We start from the raw sequence: 19,312 nt of genomic DNA, 5'->3' as shown, positions 1-19,312 counted from the left end.
AAAACCACATGAAACAAATTTTGTGTATAATCAAAGAGAAGTTATTTTGCTTTCTATAAGTTCCAATTACTAATCTCAGGGATATTATGGGACTTTAGTTTTATTCCTCCAGAGAAATTTACTATTGTGCTGTTTTCATCAGTGTACAGGATTAACTGCAAATTCAGGAGTGGAGGTATGGTTTTGATGTATCTCCAAGACCTCAAATTTGGATAGGGTTTGGTTGGGAGCCATGACTCCTTGCTTCAAGAATTACTTACAGATAAAATTATTTTCTTTATTCCAGCAGAATGCTTGAGGCAACCATATGTTTAGTCTACCTTCTGATTCATGCATAGCCTATTGCACTTTCAGCTCTGTAACTTGCTACTGATCCAGCTCCTCATTCTATATGTGCTTTGAGCCTAGTATCCTAAATCAATTTCATGCATTCGTCTTTGAAATCAAAATTCTAGCTATTAATATAAACAGAGAAATAGACAGCTTCTATACTTCCTGTCTCCGTAGGTTTGTACTTTTATTCTATCTCCAAATATTTCTCAAAAAATGCCCTCTACTAATTAGCTGTACAAACATTAATTAATATTTTGGTACTTAATAACAATTTCAGAAAGTATAAGCCATGTCATTTTCAGGAAAGAGACATTTTTAAAGCTTTGAAAATGTATTTTATAGTAAGCATTTTCTATCTTATTTAATTACTATATGCTCTGTATGAGATCATCTAATTGAAATACTTGAGATTTTCCTTATAGCCCTGAATAATAGTTCTTAAACTAGCCGAGGCCAGCAAACTGCCATCTTAGACTTGAGAGAAATGCACAGTTTTGGATGTAATTTAATACCTAGTACTCTACGTCGTCAGAAATTGAAGTGAACACAACAGGCTTCCAGATGGTTCTGGCACAACCTCAGGTTGGGAGTTGGTATCCTAACATGTTGTTAGCTTCCATCACTGTGGGATCAAAACATTAGAATGATTTGTTATGTTCCTTGAGGAATTTATATGCTTGCTTCCATTGCTTGAACTGATATTTATTAAACATATATCTAAAACATTTTGATTATTCTGCTACACAATTTTTGTAATTCTGTGAATCTTTTAATTTGTTTTGTGTATTTTGAGATTGAAAGCCGGGCCTGTTGAAAACTATAGTTTCTTGATTACTTTTAAAATTGCTATTCTCTAAATTTTGGTTTGATTTTGTCTATTTGTTTCCTGAAAATACAGTAACAGTGTCAACTTACTGTTTTAAGTAAGATTTATTCCTGCAAATACTCAAAACATAATTTCCCACAGTTTTAACTATCTTCCTGTTAGAAAAACAGCTATTTGGAAGTGGTTTACCAGGACAGATAGATCACTCTATGGAATAGCATCATTATAAAATATCAAAAATAAATAAATATAAGATAGCTTGTTGCTATATGTGAGGATAAGGATTACCAAAATTTTAGCACAAAAAAATCAAGTTAAAGCCTTTCAATTTAAAACATATCTATTTACACTCACCAGAACTCTCAAATTTATTAATTAAAATGTATAGTTATATGACCTTTTATTCCTTTCCTAAATTTTAATCTAAATTATTCCATGTGAAATTGGGAGAAGATACTAAAATTTATTATTTCTCGATATTGAATACCATGTAAAGCTATGGACTGTAGAGTGTGATATTATCTTCTGAAAGAGAAATACAGAATTATTAGGGCTGGCCAGTGAAGACATTGAAATAACGATTCTTAGTGTTGTGAAGCATTGACACAGAATGAGTTTGAAGGTGATTTGTCAAGTTCTTCCTCGATAATTACAAAAATTGGTGGTCCTGTCATGTTTCTGTGAATTAAACATGTAGCCAGTAATCAGTCCGAAACTATCTTGGGTAATAAGAAGTGAAATATTAGGGCAAATAAACTACTAACTGAACAAGCTTCCAATTCCATTTGACAAAATATTCATTTTTTAAAGGTGATGTTAAGTTTGTGGACATGGCTTCCTGTCACAGCAATATTGAGATTTTGTGCTATTGTTCATGAAGTTCTAAGTGCCTCTGCTTAGAACTTCCTGTACCCTTCTGAGTGCTCATACACTGTTTCATCACCTTGGAAATTCTAAATGAAGAATCATAGCTATGACATGCAGAATTTATTCATAGGATATTATTTTAGCTCTGTCCCATATTTATAGATGTACAAGTGCATGACTTTGTAAATGTAACTTCACACAAAGGAAGGTTCATGCCCTATCATTTGTGTGCTCATGATTTTTTTTAAAATCAAATACTAGATGTTAATATACTGATTGAGAAAATAGGTATTTAAAATAAACTACCTGACTTAACTTTGGAAAATACTTTTTAAAACCTCAAAGTTTTTGCAATTGAATTTATAAATCAACATTTTTAATTAGCAAACACATGTAACAATTTTTCCCACTCTTCATATCTGAAATGCCTCAGATTGAAGGCTGTTTCTACAGCAGTAGCATTTTTAGCTGTGATGAAAAATAGCCAAAATAGTCCTCTCCAATTCTTAAAAATTATTAAAATATGTCAATGTACATTATGATCAACTTAGAAAAATTTCAAGATAGAGTAATTCTCATTTCACTCAGTTCCGTATTCTTCACTTAGAAGCGGAGGATAATTAACCTCAGCCTTAATTATTTCACCTTCAGCTTAGAATCCAGTGCCCACCCTGGCTGTAGCTCATTAGGATACATGAATATTTATTGAAATGAGCCATTAAGTCTGAGACATATGGAAGGGTTCCTATTTCTCCCATTTCCGTGTATTTGATGCCCCTCCATCACTCTGTATCTAGAATTCTTTTTTCCTTTTCCTATTTCTTCTTCTCCTCACAAATCCTTTCTTCCTCTTCTTCACTGGCTCTCACTCACATTTCAAGGACAAGTGTACCTTTCCCCAGTTAATATTCTCCTAAAATGTCTCTGAGTCCAGGCATAGTAGTGTGCTTCCTATTGCCCTCCATGGTGTATATTATCTGCTACTTGTTTTCTATGCATTTGAAAGTTTGCTTAAGAGATAAACTGCTCATGGATACAGCCTGCAAATATTTACCATCCCAGTACTAAGAGGCAGGTTCAGAGTACACACTCTGTAAATGTTTGCTAAGTTTATGGCTGGTGCTTGTTATTTGTCTTTAATAATATTTCTTTTCTTTCCATTTCATTTATGTTTTCCCCCTTCTTTTCTATCCTAGCATAGCCTCAATCTTCACGAGAAGTGCAGGAGGATGACCTTACCTCCTGATCCTCTTGCCTACACTTCCTGAGGCCTGGAGTTGCAGGTGTGTACCACTAGAATGTGACCACAATTTTTTAGTAACTGGATTCTAACTGCTTCTCTAAAGCTTTGCAGAAAGACCTTATCTTTTAGTTACTTTTACATTCCTTCTTTAGTTTGTGTTTTTGTATGTTATTACTTCATTATTCATCCTTCCCTCCTTCCATGTCATACTTTGCATCCTTTCAAAACTAATTACATCAGAGTAGCATTTTTTTTTTTTTTTTTTACATTTCCTAATCTTCACTACTGGACTTCCTTTCTTTTATTTATGATTTCTTCTCTTAAACTTAGTCTTGCGAGGTTTGAATCATTAATATCTCTCCTTGCACTTCTCTGTGTAGATCAATTACCTCTTCTGTTGTGTTATTTTGGAACACTGATAGTCACGTAAACCACGCCAGTCTGGGTAATCACATGGAGTCATGAATTCACTTTAAGATGCAGACATCTTAAGTTTCACCTTTGTACTGACATTCTAATTTCAAAACTATTATGCAATGAAATTCCCATGTAAGCATGCCTAGAATAACCAACCCTGCTGTGGTTCCCAAGTGTGGCTTCCAAGTCTTCAGCCAGCTTGATGATTCAGACTGAAATCCTTGCTCTGTGCTGCCCTAGCTCAGTGGCTTCATTCTAGGGCAGAACTAAACAATACCCCGTAGTTCATGATGCAGAGTTGAAAACCAAGGAAGGAAGAGTTTCCCACACTTGGCGCTGGGGATAGGGGTTGCTATAAGGATCCTATAGCTGTATGTTTGCTCTAATCTCAAGTGACTGCAAAGAACCCAAGAATAAACTCAATCCGATTTTAGGGAAGTGATTGCTCAGGCTTTTCTTCCAATTTCACTGGGTATATTTGTTTTCAACAACATATGAAGTCACCTGTTCTTTAATTGAACAAAACCAAAATATTTTATTTAAGCCATTGATGAAATGTCATTTTTCACTGTGGCTGATTACCACGTCGTAATTTTTTTGTTGTTGTTGTTTTTGTTTTGTTTTTCGAGACAGGGTTTCTCTGTGTAGCTTTGCGCCTTTCCTGGGACTCACTTGGTAGCCCAGGCTGGCCTCGAACTCACAGAGATCCACCTGCCTCTGCCTCCTGAGTGCTGGGATTAAAGGCATGCGCCACCACCGCCCGGCTACCACGTCCTAATTTTAATGCTGCCTCTTTCCCTTGCTCCTAGCTTCCTTTCTTTTTATTACTATCATTCTGATATATCATTTTTTCTTATTGCTGTTATCCATTGTGTCTGCTCTACTGTTAAAGTATAAGTTATATAAAAGGGGGTTTACTTTCATTCATTTTCTGTTTTAGTCATTCATATTCCAAACACCTAGCACAGTACCTGGCATATATAGATACTGAAAATGTTTATTTAGTGAGCGGTCAGTGAGTGGACAAGTGATGCCATGCTTAAATCATTTTGTGAAATAAATGTTTAATTTTTATATTCTTCCACCAGAATATTGAAGATATATTTAGCTTTTTGTAACTTTAAGCATGAATGGTTTCAAGAGATATTTATGGGTGTTTCCTGTTGTGATAGCATCATACTTTAAAATTAAGTATGACCATGCACATGCTCAGAATGAGTTCCTGGGTTTTGATTATTAACCAGTGGACACTTTCCAGCATTCCAAAGTACTGACTTGTAGTTACCATGTGAATACTTCATGAATAGTCCTTTCATTACCTATTGCTAGGAATAGCCAACTCTCAGCTATTCCTTCTGACTGGGTCCATGATTTCACTCTGAACTTTGCATTTACTCACTCACTATGTCTGAGAGTAACTAAAAAGTACATAGGGAAATTAGTGAAAAACTTCTGGTGAGTCCATTTTAAGAAAGCACTAAGAGGGCTTGGGATATAGACTGCTGTCTGTCATGCCTGGGACCCTGGATTCCATCTTCAGAACCACCAAAAAGGAAAAAAGGAAAGAGGGAAATAAACACAAGTGGCCAAGCAAAGCAACTGAATGTGATTACTAATAAGAAAAAAATAATCTTTACTTTGCATGACCCATGTACAATTTTTTTTTTACTGAAATATATATGATGTGGATTTTAAAAGACAGGAAACTACCTGAGATTTTCAATAAAAGCTGAGGGGTTAAGGAACATAAGTATGAAATAAGTATGAAATAAGTGTGGGGTGGGTGTTGGATCAAATACACTATATTCAGAAATGGTGTCTCAAAGCCTGTTCTCTGGGTGTTTTTGAGAGGAGAGAAATCAGTCAGCACTGAACAATGTTGCCAGTGGTCTTCACCTGAAGCTGCTCTATGACTCTATCATGTCTGATTTATTTATGTTTCCAACTGAAGTCTTTTTAATAAAGGTGTGGTTATTAATTTTCACATATCCTACTACTCACTTTCATTTAACTTTGTTTTGACTTTCAGTATTTAGGAAGTGGTTTCCTTTCTGATCCACACAGAGTCACATAATCAAGTCAATAAGCCGTAGAATTGGTGCTACAGAGAAATGCAAAGGCTGACAATGGGTATTTCTTCCTATGATAAAGCCATTGGGTTTTGGTGCTTTGCAAATGGAACTCAGAGAAAGCTCTCTTTTCTTGACTTTAGAATTAGAAAATACTATAGGGAAGAGACTATCATCAGCAGTACTATAAGCAGCATTTTAATATATGGATTGCTGCTACTTATTTATCCATGTTACTGATGAGTTCTCTGTCTACTTACCTGCATACAATATTTTTCATTTTATATATCAACCACAGATCTCTCTCTCTTTCCTTCTCCCACCCACCAGCCTCCCCACTCCCCACAACCCATTCCCTATTCCCTCCTCTGATAAGGTAAGGCTTCCCATGGGGAATCAGCAGAGCCTGGTACATTCAGTAGAGGCAGGACCAGGCCTCTCCACCTATATCAAGGCTGTGCAAGGCATCCCACTATAGGTAGTGGACTCCAAAAAGCCAGCTCATGTACCAGGGATGGATCCTAATCCTATTGCTAGGGGGTCCCTTAAGCAGACCAAGATACACAACTGTCTTGCTTATGCAGAGGGCTTAGTCCAGTCCCATAGAGGCTCCACAGCTGTTGGTCTAAAATTTATGAGCTCCCAATAGTTTGGTTTGGTTGTCTCTGGAGGTTTCCCCATCATGAGAAAAGTACCAGGCCGAGCTCCAGGAGTCCTGCATACAAATTTTAAATACACATTTTCATGCAAAGGAAATGAGATGAATAACTATCACCTTACTGACTTCATTTGGGATGATGGACAGTGAGTTCCTTGGAAATACATTGACCTCTAACAATGCTGATCATACACTCTCACTAGGAAGGTCAATAGGTTTCATAAGGGATCTGGGTATGACCTACTTTTCAAAGGCATCATAGCTACTTGACAAGCAGTTGCCACCAACAAAGAAATAAAACATTATTCTTATAATTGCTTAGTAAATTTTTATTAATCAGCATTACTATAAAATGTATGTTTTTTTAAGGAAAAACAAGATACAAAATAAAAACCTGTGTTTAAATGTCTTAGAAATATTAATATCTAGAAGAATCCCACTATTTAAAAAGTAGAATAAAATTGGCAAGAACAAAGTATTCATTTTGCAAAATCATTCAGAGATGAATGGCAATTATAGGAATAAAGATGAGTTTAGCTGTAATGAAGCAGAATAAAAAGAAATGCAGCAGGTAATTCCCAAGGCTTGTAAAAAAAAAAGTCCCGAGTTAGTGGCTTTGAATATATATTTTAACTGTCAGCATTTCACACCAATGATTTAGAAGATTAAAGTTAAAACTATGATTTAAAGAATAAAAGTAAAAAGCAAGAAATTGTCATATAAATAATGCCAGATAATATAAGCTTGATAAGGATTATTTAATTACCCATGTTATTTGGAGTATCATTTGATTTAGAGAGTTTTGTTTGATAAATACTTGACTCTTAAATGGTCATTTTCTGACATTTTCTAAGCTAGGCTAAAATGTCTGGGCCCATGTGATACTTTTCTGTCAGTCTCCCAGGGAGCATGCCACCATTACCCACTTCTATCAGTAAAACTATAGAATCATTTTTGTTCTACATATAGACAGATAAAATTTTAGTTTTTAGACTTGCACTATGTACTGTTCTACTTGCAAGTTGAAGGCATCTAAAGGATAGTCTACACAGATTTTTATATTATCACAATAAAGGTTATGTACCCTTGTTGAAATTCTAGAGACTACAAGTGCTATGAATTAGGGAATATTCTCCAAGATTTTAAAACATTTGCAAGTACATAATGAGACATCTTAGATATAGGACCAAAATTTAGGCAGAAAAGTCTTTATGTTTCATATACATTTTTATACACACTTTTGAAAATAGTTTTACAAAGCATTTTCAACGATTTCATGAGGTTAGTTGTGGAATCTTCCACTTATAGTATCTGCTGTAGAGATATTTCCTCCAAATTAAAATATTGCTGCCTAGATCAAAGAAGGAAACTTTAAAGACTCTTTAAGGGAATGAAACTCACAAGTTTCAGAAAGCTCACTGAACTTACAAGACTAATGAGGCCCCAATTTATGTTTAAATAAGCAGTAAACCATGGATGGGAGAAAGGAACCTCTTTGGTGGAAAGGCCTGAAAACTGGACCAGGGCCTCCAGGGATCCAGCTTTGTGAGTCTTCATGTGTACTGGTGTGGGTTTTAGTAATGCTGCTTTTTGAGTCATTCATGTTTTCCTATAAGTAAACCCAGTAATGTCACTATTTCATTAAGATACACTTGGTTGGAATTGTTGCTTTGCTCTCATTGGTGACCGAATTGGGATATTTTTCCTGTCTGCCCAGAGAACAAGCAACTGTGGCACTCAATGGATGGGAGAAGGATCCATGAAGTCTCACCCATCCCTGGGCTATTGGCTGTCAATAATGGTTGATAGAGGAATGACATTTTATTCAATCCTGGAGTCATGGATAATTTCCCCCTACTCCAGAAAATAACTTTCTATCCACACTCAGGTAAGAAATGCTAATTAAAGTTAATGGGTCATACATGAAAAGAAGACAGAGGAGGAGGTAAATTTCTTCAGAAGGGTTTCAGCAGGAGACAGAGGGACATGAGGGATTGACTAGAGGATGAAAAGGGTGAAAATTCATTATGTAAATCAATAACATTGTCAAACAAAAATAAAAGATAGCATAGTACCTATCATATTTTTGGTTGTGAGCATAGCCTTTAACGGCTGAGCCATCTCTCCAGCCCTCATAGTATCTATCATATAGTACTCAATATAGTACTATATATTTGTTGACTATGTTCATTAATTAGAGACAGAAAAGTAAACAATAAATGTGTGTTTGGTCACTTGAAAATTTGAAATGTGAAGCACTTTGGGTTTTAGAAAGTTTTATTAAAGATGTTTAATTAGCCGGGTGGTGGTGGTGCACTCCTTTAATCCCAGCACTCGGGAGGCAGAGCCGGGAGGCTAGCCTGGACTACCAAGTGAGTTCCAGGAAAAGGTGCAAAGCTACACAGAGAAACCCTGTCTCGAAAAACAAAAAAAAAAAAATGTTTAATTTTTTTCTCTTTACAACAGACAGAGACTACTACAGAAAGCCACATGCAATCAAGATGTAATATTGTGGAGCAGAGATCCAATGAATAGACACATTTAGAAAATATTCCTATGTGGTGATATTTTATTTGTGCGTTAATAAATAAAGCTTGCCTGGAGATCAGGGGGGAAAAGGCCAGCCATTTTAAATAAACAAAGAAGTCAGGCAGCACATGCCCTTAATCCTTTAGCAGGCAGGATCTCTGTGTGTTCAAGGCCATACTAGGGAACACAGCCAAGTGTAGTGACACAGGCCTTTATCCCAGTACCAACCATAGAGACCTGGAGGTCTATATAGACAGACAGACAGTGACAGAGATGTGTAGGAAGATGAAATGCTGTAGCTGGGTTAAGAGCCAATGGGAAGGCAGAAAGGCAAGGCATATAAGCCTGGGCAGACAGGAAGTCACTATCTCCTTGGAAGCTGTGGAGCTGGTAAGGTGAGGTTAGCTGTTGGCTTTCCATATTTCCATGATCTCTCTAAGGCTTCACACCAAATTTCCGGCTCCATGTTTTGTTTTGTTTTTTTATTTTATAAGAACATGTTAGAAATTCATCTACACTCCTGTACTGAAGGCTCAGGGACATGCAGAAGAGGGGATAGAAAGAATTTAAGAACCAGAGGACCAAGAATTTTGCTGTGAGATTGTATCTTCTAGTAATATCAGAAGCTACTCTCATAATGCCTCACCAAAATGGCTTCCCAAATGTGAGCTGGACAAGAATGACACCAATAGACACGCCGAAGTGTATAGGACCAAAAGCTCAAAAGAACTTAACCCTGCACAAAGAATTAGGGGCAACTAAGGAATGCTGGGAGTCAGAGAAATAACCTTCCCCAGGGAAGAGCACACAATTGGTTATCAAGTACCAAATGATGAGCTCTAAAAACATGTATAGGAATAATATTATGTATACTGATCAGGTTTTATACACACACACACAAAAGAAGAACAACCCATAATATACATATATGTCACTCTGGGCTGGAGTTATCAATTACATTGCTTACTAAAATTTAAAACTATAAGATATCAGGTATCCAATATCACACTTGTGTTATAAGTATACTTATATATAATTACATAATTATAATTACAAAGGTTTGTTTACATGTATGGATTTATACACACACATACTTAGTATATTATATATTTGCATGTAACAACAATTAAAAACCAAAGAGGCCATGAATTTGAAAGAGAGAAAGTATGCATATATGGGAGAGTTTGAAGGGAGGAAAGGAAGAGAAAAATGTTTATATTATAATCTCACGAATAAAAAGAAAATGCATGTTATTTCTATACAATCGAAAGAATTCATTCTAATTGTTTTTCTCCCATATCTATATATTTGTCCAAATTCATCAAACTACAGATTTTTCAAGTTATTTGTTTAAAATATATTGTTAAATCTTCTGAGAGGCATTACAAAAACTAGCTGATAGAGTCTGCCTCAGAGAAAGTGTTAATAGAATGTACCAACACAAATGCTTTGCTTTGCCTTAGTACGTAAGTGAGGAAAGTGGAACAAACTGAACAGTTGGTGAAGGAAATGAAATACATTCTAGGAATCCAGGAGGACATTATTAAGCATAGAAATTGAGGGTAGTGAATAAGTACATATCTGTGCTTCTCAGGACCTGTAGATGTTTGGAATTAATCCAACAAGCACTGATCATTCTGTGATGGAGTTATTAATGTAATTGTTTACTAAAATTTAAAACTGTAAGTTACAGGTATTCAATATCATTCTTGTGTTGCAAGTATACACATATATGCATATAATTATGCAACTAAAATTACAAAAGTTTATGAAAGAATAATAAGTAAGTACTGAATTAACCATGATATCTTTATGCCTAATTACTTACATGCTTAAATAGTTTCTGAACACTTTAGAGCAGTGGTTCTCAGCCTTCCTAATGTTGTGCCTCTTTAATACAGTTCCTCATGTTGTAGTGACCCCCACCATAAAATTATTTCATTTCTACTTTAATTTTTCTACTGTTATGACTCATAAGGTAAATATTTGATATGCAGGATATCTGACATGTGACCCCTGTAAGAGGGTTGTTTGATCCACAAAGGGGTTGCAAGCCCCAGGTTGAAAACAGCTGCTTTAGAGTAAGTCACACAGTCAAACTCTGGAAAGTGTCCATTTTCATACTATTCAGGCAAATATGTTTATGTGCTTGGAATAAAACAACTCTTTACATCAGGGAAGCATTGACTATAGACTATAATCATGTAGGTTTTATGCATCTTAGTAGTGCTAATCAATATAAAATGAGTTAAATATTAAAACAATTTATAACTATGACATCAGAGTCAGATTTATAGACACCAGGGAAGTATTCAAAGGAAGTCATAATGAAAGAAAGTTCTTTATTTAAAAAATAGTAGCACCAATAAAATAAAATCAAAATTATCAGTGTTTACTCTTATTACATTTTAAACTCTTTGGGTTTTAATGTTTAGTTCTTGATATTTCAATATATTTGAAATTTTAACACAAAACTTGTTATGATCTCAAACCCCAGCATGCCGTGGGAACTGGGCCTGAAGTATCACTCCTAGATAGATAGCTATTGGCAACTGATAGCTTCTGGGGCGTGGAGATTCTTTTAAGAGTGTAGCCTCTAGAAAGTTAACTACACTCTAGCAGAAGGCCACACATCCAAGAATATTTAGGCAGTGCAAATTGGACTTCATGGGATCAAAAAAAAAAAAAGAAAAGAAAGAAGAAAAGAAAAGAAAGGACACAAGCTGGGTATGGTAGGAAGGAGAGTGGATCTGGCAGGAATTGCAGGACAGGGATCAAACATCTTTTATGAAATCCTTGAAGAACTAATAAAATATACTAAAAAGCAAATTTGTCATGCTTGACAACAAATAAAACCCTGCATAGTGCCATCTCTAAGGTTATAAAATCATGAAATTATTGAAAGCCTTTGCTTGGGAAGAACACAATGGTGAGCAGATGGAGTGAGCAGAGTTGACAGAGTTGATGGTCTCATAATTTCCATCGCCAGTCAGCCTCAGTTTTCCCTCCCATGCTAATATCTCCATAGGCTAGCAATAGCAGAACCTGCCCCACTCCCCAAAAACTTCTTTTTTGAACCTTTGCTAATCTATTTTTGTGTCTTTCACTTGCATTCAACCTAGTGCAGATTAAGTTTAATCACAGGCTAAATATACTAGGAGGAAAGTCTTAAAGGTTGATATTTAATTGAATTAGGATATCACTTGGGTATACCAAAATGAACTTAAAATGAATAGAGATAGAGATACCAATTTGTATGCATTTAAAGACCCATCCATCATTAGCAAACCTCCCTTTACTCTTCCCACACCCACTGCCCACTCTAAATTACATACTTAAACTAAATGGAAACATAATGGGCTGAGCCATATGTAAATTACCCTAAAGATCAGCCTGTACTGTCACAAAATACAGCTTTTTAAGATTTAATGTGTACGAGAACCACTCAAGATCGTGTAGGACTATTGTGTACCCAAGAATTCTGCATCTCTAATAGCATTCTAGATGATGCTTATAGAGTGACCCACAAAAAACATTTTTTAAAGAGAAAGGCTTTCAAGCAAAGACTGTCAAGCTTTCCCCAAACTATAAAGTGGAACATTCCATAGACTAGTCTCTGTTGCTCATGGCAGCTGGAAATGTGACAGTTTGCTATACATATTCCAGTTGTCAGACTCAAAGCAAAAATAATTATGATTTTTCAATAACTAGCATAAAACCCACAGTATGGATTACTGCGGATTATAGATTTAAGGCTGAAAAAAATCCAGAACAAATCTCATCATAACTGATAAATGACAACTGTACTTTTAAATAAATTATTATCATTGTTAAAAATATATTAGTAGTTCAATTGCTAACATATGAGCTACTAATATTTAATAGCATTTGTAAATCATTTACCAAATTTATGTGTTCTTCTCCTACAATGTGACAATGTCATCTCTCTTTTTATTCCAAGTTCATTAGGCATATTTAATCTAGTTGTCTGGAAAAGATACTCAGGACATTGTTATTTACTGTTTTATTTTGCACTTACAGTTACATATATTTTACCTTTTTATAACCTAGAGGAAAAAAATGTGATTTTTATATTTTCACAAAAGGAAAAGCCAGATAATGGTAAAATTCATGGTTTCAAAGCCTAATATTGAAAATAAAATGTTGACTTGAAAAATACATTTCAATGGATATTGAAGCATAAGCATATAGTGCGGCTTATCCCTAAGTTATGTTTTAATTCTATGTTTTCATCATTTTTCTTGATAAATTTTATTTGAAACACTTTTATATCTCCTTTATCAAGCTCTCATTTTGCAGAGTTGAATATCAGAAAACATATCAAGATATTTGTGCTAACCTTCAACACTGTGGCTATGGCCACTCTTGGGTGACATCTTGTGCAGAGATGTTTCTTCACTTGTCAGGTCTGAATCTTTCGCAGAATCATCTGCCTGGCTCTCAGGATGACTCCTAAATGTTGGTGAACACAGACTTCGTCCAATTTCCACTTCCTGTTAGGAAACATTAAAGGCATACATTTTAAAAGCTATCAGTGGGGAACAGCTGTGGTTTTCAGAGGTTTAGAAAGCGGGAATGAGGGAAAGAGGGATTTGTAGCATGAGTGATGTTTTCCAATATGCTTTGGGGAAAATTTTGATAACTTTGCCAAGAACTGCAAACACACATCTGACGCTTAGCTACTTCTCTGCCCTGGGTTCCACTTCTGAATTAGCTTTTCTTTTATGTATGTGTTCTCTCCTTCTCATAAAGTGAAAATAAGGGTCACAATACAGCGTAATATATGTTAATAGATGCAACTTCCTGGGTCTGAGAAATGTCAATGAGAGACTTTCAGAAAATAGCCATATATCAAAATTATATGCTAAAGACAGAAGGAAATGAGTTTTTTTTAATGTCATGCTCACCCTATAATGATAATCTTAGCAATTACAGAGCTCCCAAATTACAAACACATTCAACTACCATATAGTGAGTACAGTTTGTCAGTTCAGAAAGATTATAAAATTGCTTCTTTCAGATAGTAATCAAGTAGCAGTGATAAAAGATTCCCAAAGAAAAAGGCAAAAATATTTAAACATAGAGTCTAGCATTCCACATTTTATAGATTGAGTAATATAAGCAAACATACCAAGCCCATAATACTAAATAACTTGAATTAATATTATAAAAGATGGGAAATGAATAAAGACAGTTCAAGAAATTATGTAATTTTAAATTATGTAATTTAGAAACTATGTGATTATTAAAAATAATACAAAATTATATAATTTAAATCAATTAATACACTTAAAATATTTTAATAGCTACTTATAAATTTTAAATGTTTGAAATAGTGGCTATATTTCTAAACAATAGGCATTCAAACAATTCTGTAACTGCCCTTTACTTTTAAAACGTTGTCCTGGAAGAGTCAAGTTGGAAAATTTTAAAACATTTCCCAGATAGATAAATTTTTAATTTTAATTCCATGGTTAGGAAAAGCAAGACACCTGGAAAAACAATGTGTTAGTATGTTTTCTAATCATATATCTATATAACAGCTATTTCATTATTAAATACTCCCAAAATATGTAATATATAGGCTTTATTAATGTGGCCTTTAAGTGGACTAAATCAATTACAGAAGAAACCAGGAAAAGAGGTTTATATTTTTCAAAGCATTGCTCTTAATAATAGTGCTTCCATGAATTATTAAATATCCAAATGTTATGAGCTTGTATTGATGCATAATGCTGAAGCAGATGCCAGCCATGTCAAAATGAAAATGAATACCCCCAAAAGGATATTCTTGATCAGAAAAAAAGTTATGATTTGAAAAAGGATTGAAACATGAACATGGTCTATGGACTAAGATTGATGACTTGAAAGAATAATATTAAGTTCATGTAGAAACACAAAAATGTGATTTGGTGACATTGTTTAAGTCAGGGATGAAAGTGATTTATACACTCCTGATATTTTCAATTTGGAATTTGCGGTAGATTGTGTCATACACTGAGGTTAAAGAATGCCATTGATATTTCACATGTTAATGTAGCGGGCCTACATCTGAGTCTCAGTCACCATACCCTGTTATTCTGATCTATATTCTTCAGGGCCATGATAAATAGTAAAAAAAGTATCTTAGATGAGATTGTACTGAGCTGTCTTTAATCAAAGCAATGATCTGGATTAATCCCTTTTAATCTGTTTTATGCACTGAACTCTACTTGAGTTATTATGAGCAAAACTCCATGTGCTTAAATAAGTGCATAAATGCCTATTTGAAAAAAAATAAATGAAACACTTGACAATGAAGAGTTTTGAGCCAAGCCTACCATGGGCTGCTGAGTAGCTACAGGTCCCTTACCAAGCCCCTTGCCAGTTCTGGGACTAAGTAGTGAATTTCAAGTTCAACAACTCTATCATCTTAATTTTATTTTACTTGAGGTAAAAAAAAAAATAGAAATACTACCCACATTTGTGGTTTCCATCCTGATAAGAGTCAAAGTACAATAAATGACATAAAACTTTCTACAGATACATAGAATTATACAATTCAAAGGAATTATTCTAGTGAGAAAGTGATGCAAATAGGTCCCCAGGGAAAATGCTTTATTGTCAATCTTTTAAGAATGAATGAAGCTTTTCCAAATGAAGAAGACTTTAGGAGAAATTATAGTGCATAGAATTGTGGTTGGCAGGAGTCTGACAGAAAACATGAGGCTGGATGACCTTCAGATCACCAAGGACATTTTGACTTTCTGGTCTTAGTCAAATGGGAAGTAAGTGAAAATTTTGTCAACCTTGGCACTATTAACATTTGGAGCTGGATAATTCTTTACATCGGAGGGATATTCTCCATGCTTAGGATGCAGGCAGCATTTTCTGTTTTCATTTTTTTGATGTTAGCAACACCCACCCAAACATACTCATTCATGGCATGTTAAGATTGTCAAGTCTCCTGTGTGAAACTGTTCACTACTGAGAGAAGGCTACCACTGCATAATAGGCTATATTGAAAATTCAAAATATACGTGGAAGAAGAGTTAAAATATGTACTATGGCACAGAAGGAAGCTGCCCTTTGGTACTTATTTGAAATTGATTCCAGGACCTTCCAGAAGAAAGTCAAATCTTAAGATGATCATATACTTTATATGAAATGGTTTAACATTTGAATGAAATCTATGTTCATTCTTCTCTATGTTTTAAATCACATCTAGATGACATAATTCCTACTATAAGTACTATACCAAAACTTTTAGACTATTTTTATTTGCATTACTTCTTATTATATTTCTTTCTAAATATTTTTAAATGTCCAACAGGTTGAATCCTCAGATGCGGAACTCAAAGGTATATGGGGACGGCTATGCTCTAGAAAAGTGGTGACAGTCTTGGGTAGAGTGGGAGATGGAGTGGATAGAAATGGGTTCATCTGAAAGTTACAACGCATGAACCCAGAGCAAAGCTAGGTTAGTGGTTTTCCTGAGGAAGAAGAATTTTATTCTTTCCTGTATATAGAAAGAAGTGGGATGTGATAGCACTAATTGATGTCAAATACCATAGGAAGGCTGGTTTGTGAGAGAAGATAGAACAAAAATTGGGTACCAAGATGTCTGAAGGATAATTGGAGATGGAGTCCCAGCACTTTGAGGAGTATTTCAAACAGAACACATCCTTTACACAGTGTCTGACTTATAGTTTTTACTGACATAATGAATTAGATTGAGTTTGCTCCAGAGAGGGCATATAGAGTCTGGTGAAGAGTGAGTACAAAATCAAGCCTTGAAAAATGCCCACATCAAAGGTTATGGGAGAGAGAGAAGTAGAGAAAGTGGAAAGTCAGAAGAGAAGAATCTGTTATGATGCTCTTATTGAGAAGATAAATTAGATGAAAACTTTATAAACTCTGAGGTGAGCAACATGGATGTTCACCATTGAGCAACATTGCTTTGGGGAAAAGAAAAGGGCAGTGAACTGACCATGGTGGTTGAAGGAGTGACTGAGAGGAGAGAACAGAGAAAGAAATCACCTTGGTATTGTGAAAGGATGAGGTATCACAGTATCTTGATGCTCTATTTAGTTTCATTTTAGAAGGAGAAGTCTAAATATGTTGAGAGTCAATCTGAGAAATTGAATGATATGGAGAGTTGCCTACAGGAAAATGAGAAAGAATATTCAACCCTGTAATCTCTGAAAGGAGTAAGAGATGAAACTCAAACTGTGAGTAGATATTTAGCTCCAAGAGAGGGCAACAGGAAGTTGTCATTGAAATAGAGGAAGAAAAAAATCAATGGGAACATGAATTGATTGAGTGTGTTGTAGTTTAAAGGTAATGCTTTTGCAATCTTAATTCAACTATTTTTTTCGGTTAAGATGCAAAATTTGGTGAAATTAGGACTTGAGGAGAATGAAGCAAGTTTATTGCTATGGGTTAGTGTGGGCTGAGCACATATGGATGTCTGTAACTGTACAACTTTGGAGGTCTATTTGAAGTTGGGAGTGTCAAATGATCTATAGAGTCTGTGGAATGACTTGGTGTAAAATTATACATAATTGTAACTCTAGTGATGAGAAGGGATAGCTCAATTGAGCCAGGGAGGGCTTCTATAAGGGAAATGAAATAAAAGAAAGAAGATGTGTACTGTATATGAATAAGGTGAGGGAGAGATCATGGAGAAAGTACCTTAGGTTGAAATGAAGAGGAGTATTTGAAATGATGCCCCATAGAATGGAAGTTGAACTAAAAAGGGAATGAAAAATAGGTGGATTGGGAGACAGACAAAAGGATTAATCAAGTATATTCTTGATGAGCTTAAACAAGCGTTATTTTGTGACTCTTGGAAAAGTAATTTGGCAATAAAGACAATGAGAATGTTTACTTTAGAGATCAGTTGCACTGTTGGGATACAGTTGTCACTGTAAGAATGTCAGTTAAGAGTGGAGGAGAAAGTCTCTAATGTGGAAGGTATCAGAGACTATGATAGTGTCTCAACATAAGAGATAACCTTGAATGACAGAGAAGGACTGTGTCAACATAGCTGTTTAAAGATGGGGACTTAATTAAAATGTGGTAACAGGGCTTGAAGGGATGAATCAGCAATTTAGAGCCCTTACTGATTTTGTGCAGAACTGGGTTTAGATCCCACCATCTACATTGGCAGCTTACTGATGGATCCAGGGGATCTGATATCCTCCTCTTCTGGCTTCCACAAGAACTGCATCCTCATGCAGACACACACACACACACACACACACACACACACACACACACACACACACACGAGAGAGAGAGAGAGAGAGAGAGAGAGAGAGAGAGAGAGACAGACAGACAGACAGACAGACAGACAGACAGAGACAGAGAGACAGAGAGCAGTATGATGAGTTGGTGGTTAGCTGGTGAAAACTGGTACATGTGATTGGAATGAACCTCAACTGTGAGGAATTTTAAACCATAGTGTAGCTGACATATGGCCAAGAGGAAGAATGGCCTCCAGATACTGTAGAATATACAAAGGAAGTGACAGCTGAAGGGCGCATCATGTTTCAGGGGAAGAAGATGAAGGAGGACTTGAAGATGAGTAGAAGGCACAGGAGAAGGCTTTGGTCTATGGGAAGCAGGTCCTTAGGAACTGGTAGACAATCTCGCTTTTATAATCTGTACAAATAAAGTCTCTCTTCTTCTTTCTGAGATTATAATATAATTACATTATTTCTCCCTTGCCTTTCCTCCCTGAAAAACCCTTCCACACACACCACTTGGTCTCTTTCAAATTCATGGTCTCTTTGTTCATTGGTTGTTCTCACAGATACTGTGAAGCCTCCTTTGGTGGAAGCCTGTATTTACATCACAGAGGAAGTAGAAACTGGAGGATCAAAGCTGCTGGTCTGAGACTGTCTCAAAACCAGTTACCCCCAACCCCCAAAAGAAAAGGAAAACAGCAGAACTTAAAAGCTGATAGGATGATTTCTTTATTGTTTATGTAATTCATATCTTTAATTTGCTATAATCTTAAAATATTAAATATTTTTAATGCAACAACAGAAAATGCCAAACACCTATTTTGCCAAAGGTCTAGGAGCTATAGGATCAATGTGAATGGTTACAATATTCTACAGACCTCCCCAAGGAAAACAGATTTCATTGCTGATTTATATTTTTCCCCATGAGTATGTATCTATGAGTACAAAAGAAAATAAAAATAAACATGGGCTGTTAAAAAAAATATGGATCTATCTGAATTTAAAATACAGAGGCAGGCTTGTGTACTCCCAGACTCATTGAGCTCTGCCCTTAGAGAAATAAAAATTGAAATAAACATAAAGAATTTTTATACCGGCATGAAAAGGAAAATAGAAACA

The 19,312-nt window shown here is 35.3% G+C and overlaps 1 protein-coding gene across 4 annotated transcripts in view; it reads right to left on the bottom strand.

Annotated features, from left to right (window-relative positions):
* The window catches only part of Xirp2 (xin actin binding repeat containing 2), a 143,132-nt gene that overhangs the window by 98,253 nt on the left and 25,567 nt on the right, over nt 1-19,312 (bottom strand). For all 4 annotated transcript variants that reach the window (XM_076569589.1, XM_042275401.2, XM_042275400.2 and 1 more), the window contains exon 2: nt 13,303-13,456. In XM_076569589.1, coding sequence (XP_076425704.1) covers nt 13,303-13,456 — 154 coding nt within the window. The remainder of the gene's footprint in view (nt 1-13,302; nt 13,457-19,312) is intronic.

The sequence above is a fragment of the Peromyscus maniculatus genome, chromosome 4, assembly GCF_049852395.1.
Source record: "Peromyscus maniculatus bairdii isolate BWxNUB_F1_BW_parent chromosome 4, HU_Pman_BW_mat_3.1, whole genome shotgun sequence".
Taxonomy (NCBI): domain Eukaryota; kingdom Metazoa; phylum Chordata; class Mammalia; order Rodentia; family Cricetidae; genus Peromyscus; species Peromyscus maniculatus.
Note: the sequence above shows the minus strand (reverse complement) of the source record. Positions and strands in the feature narration are given on the sequence as shown.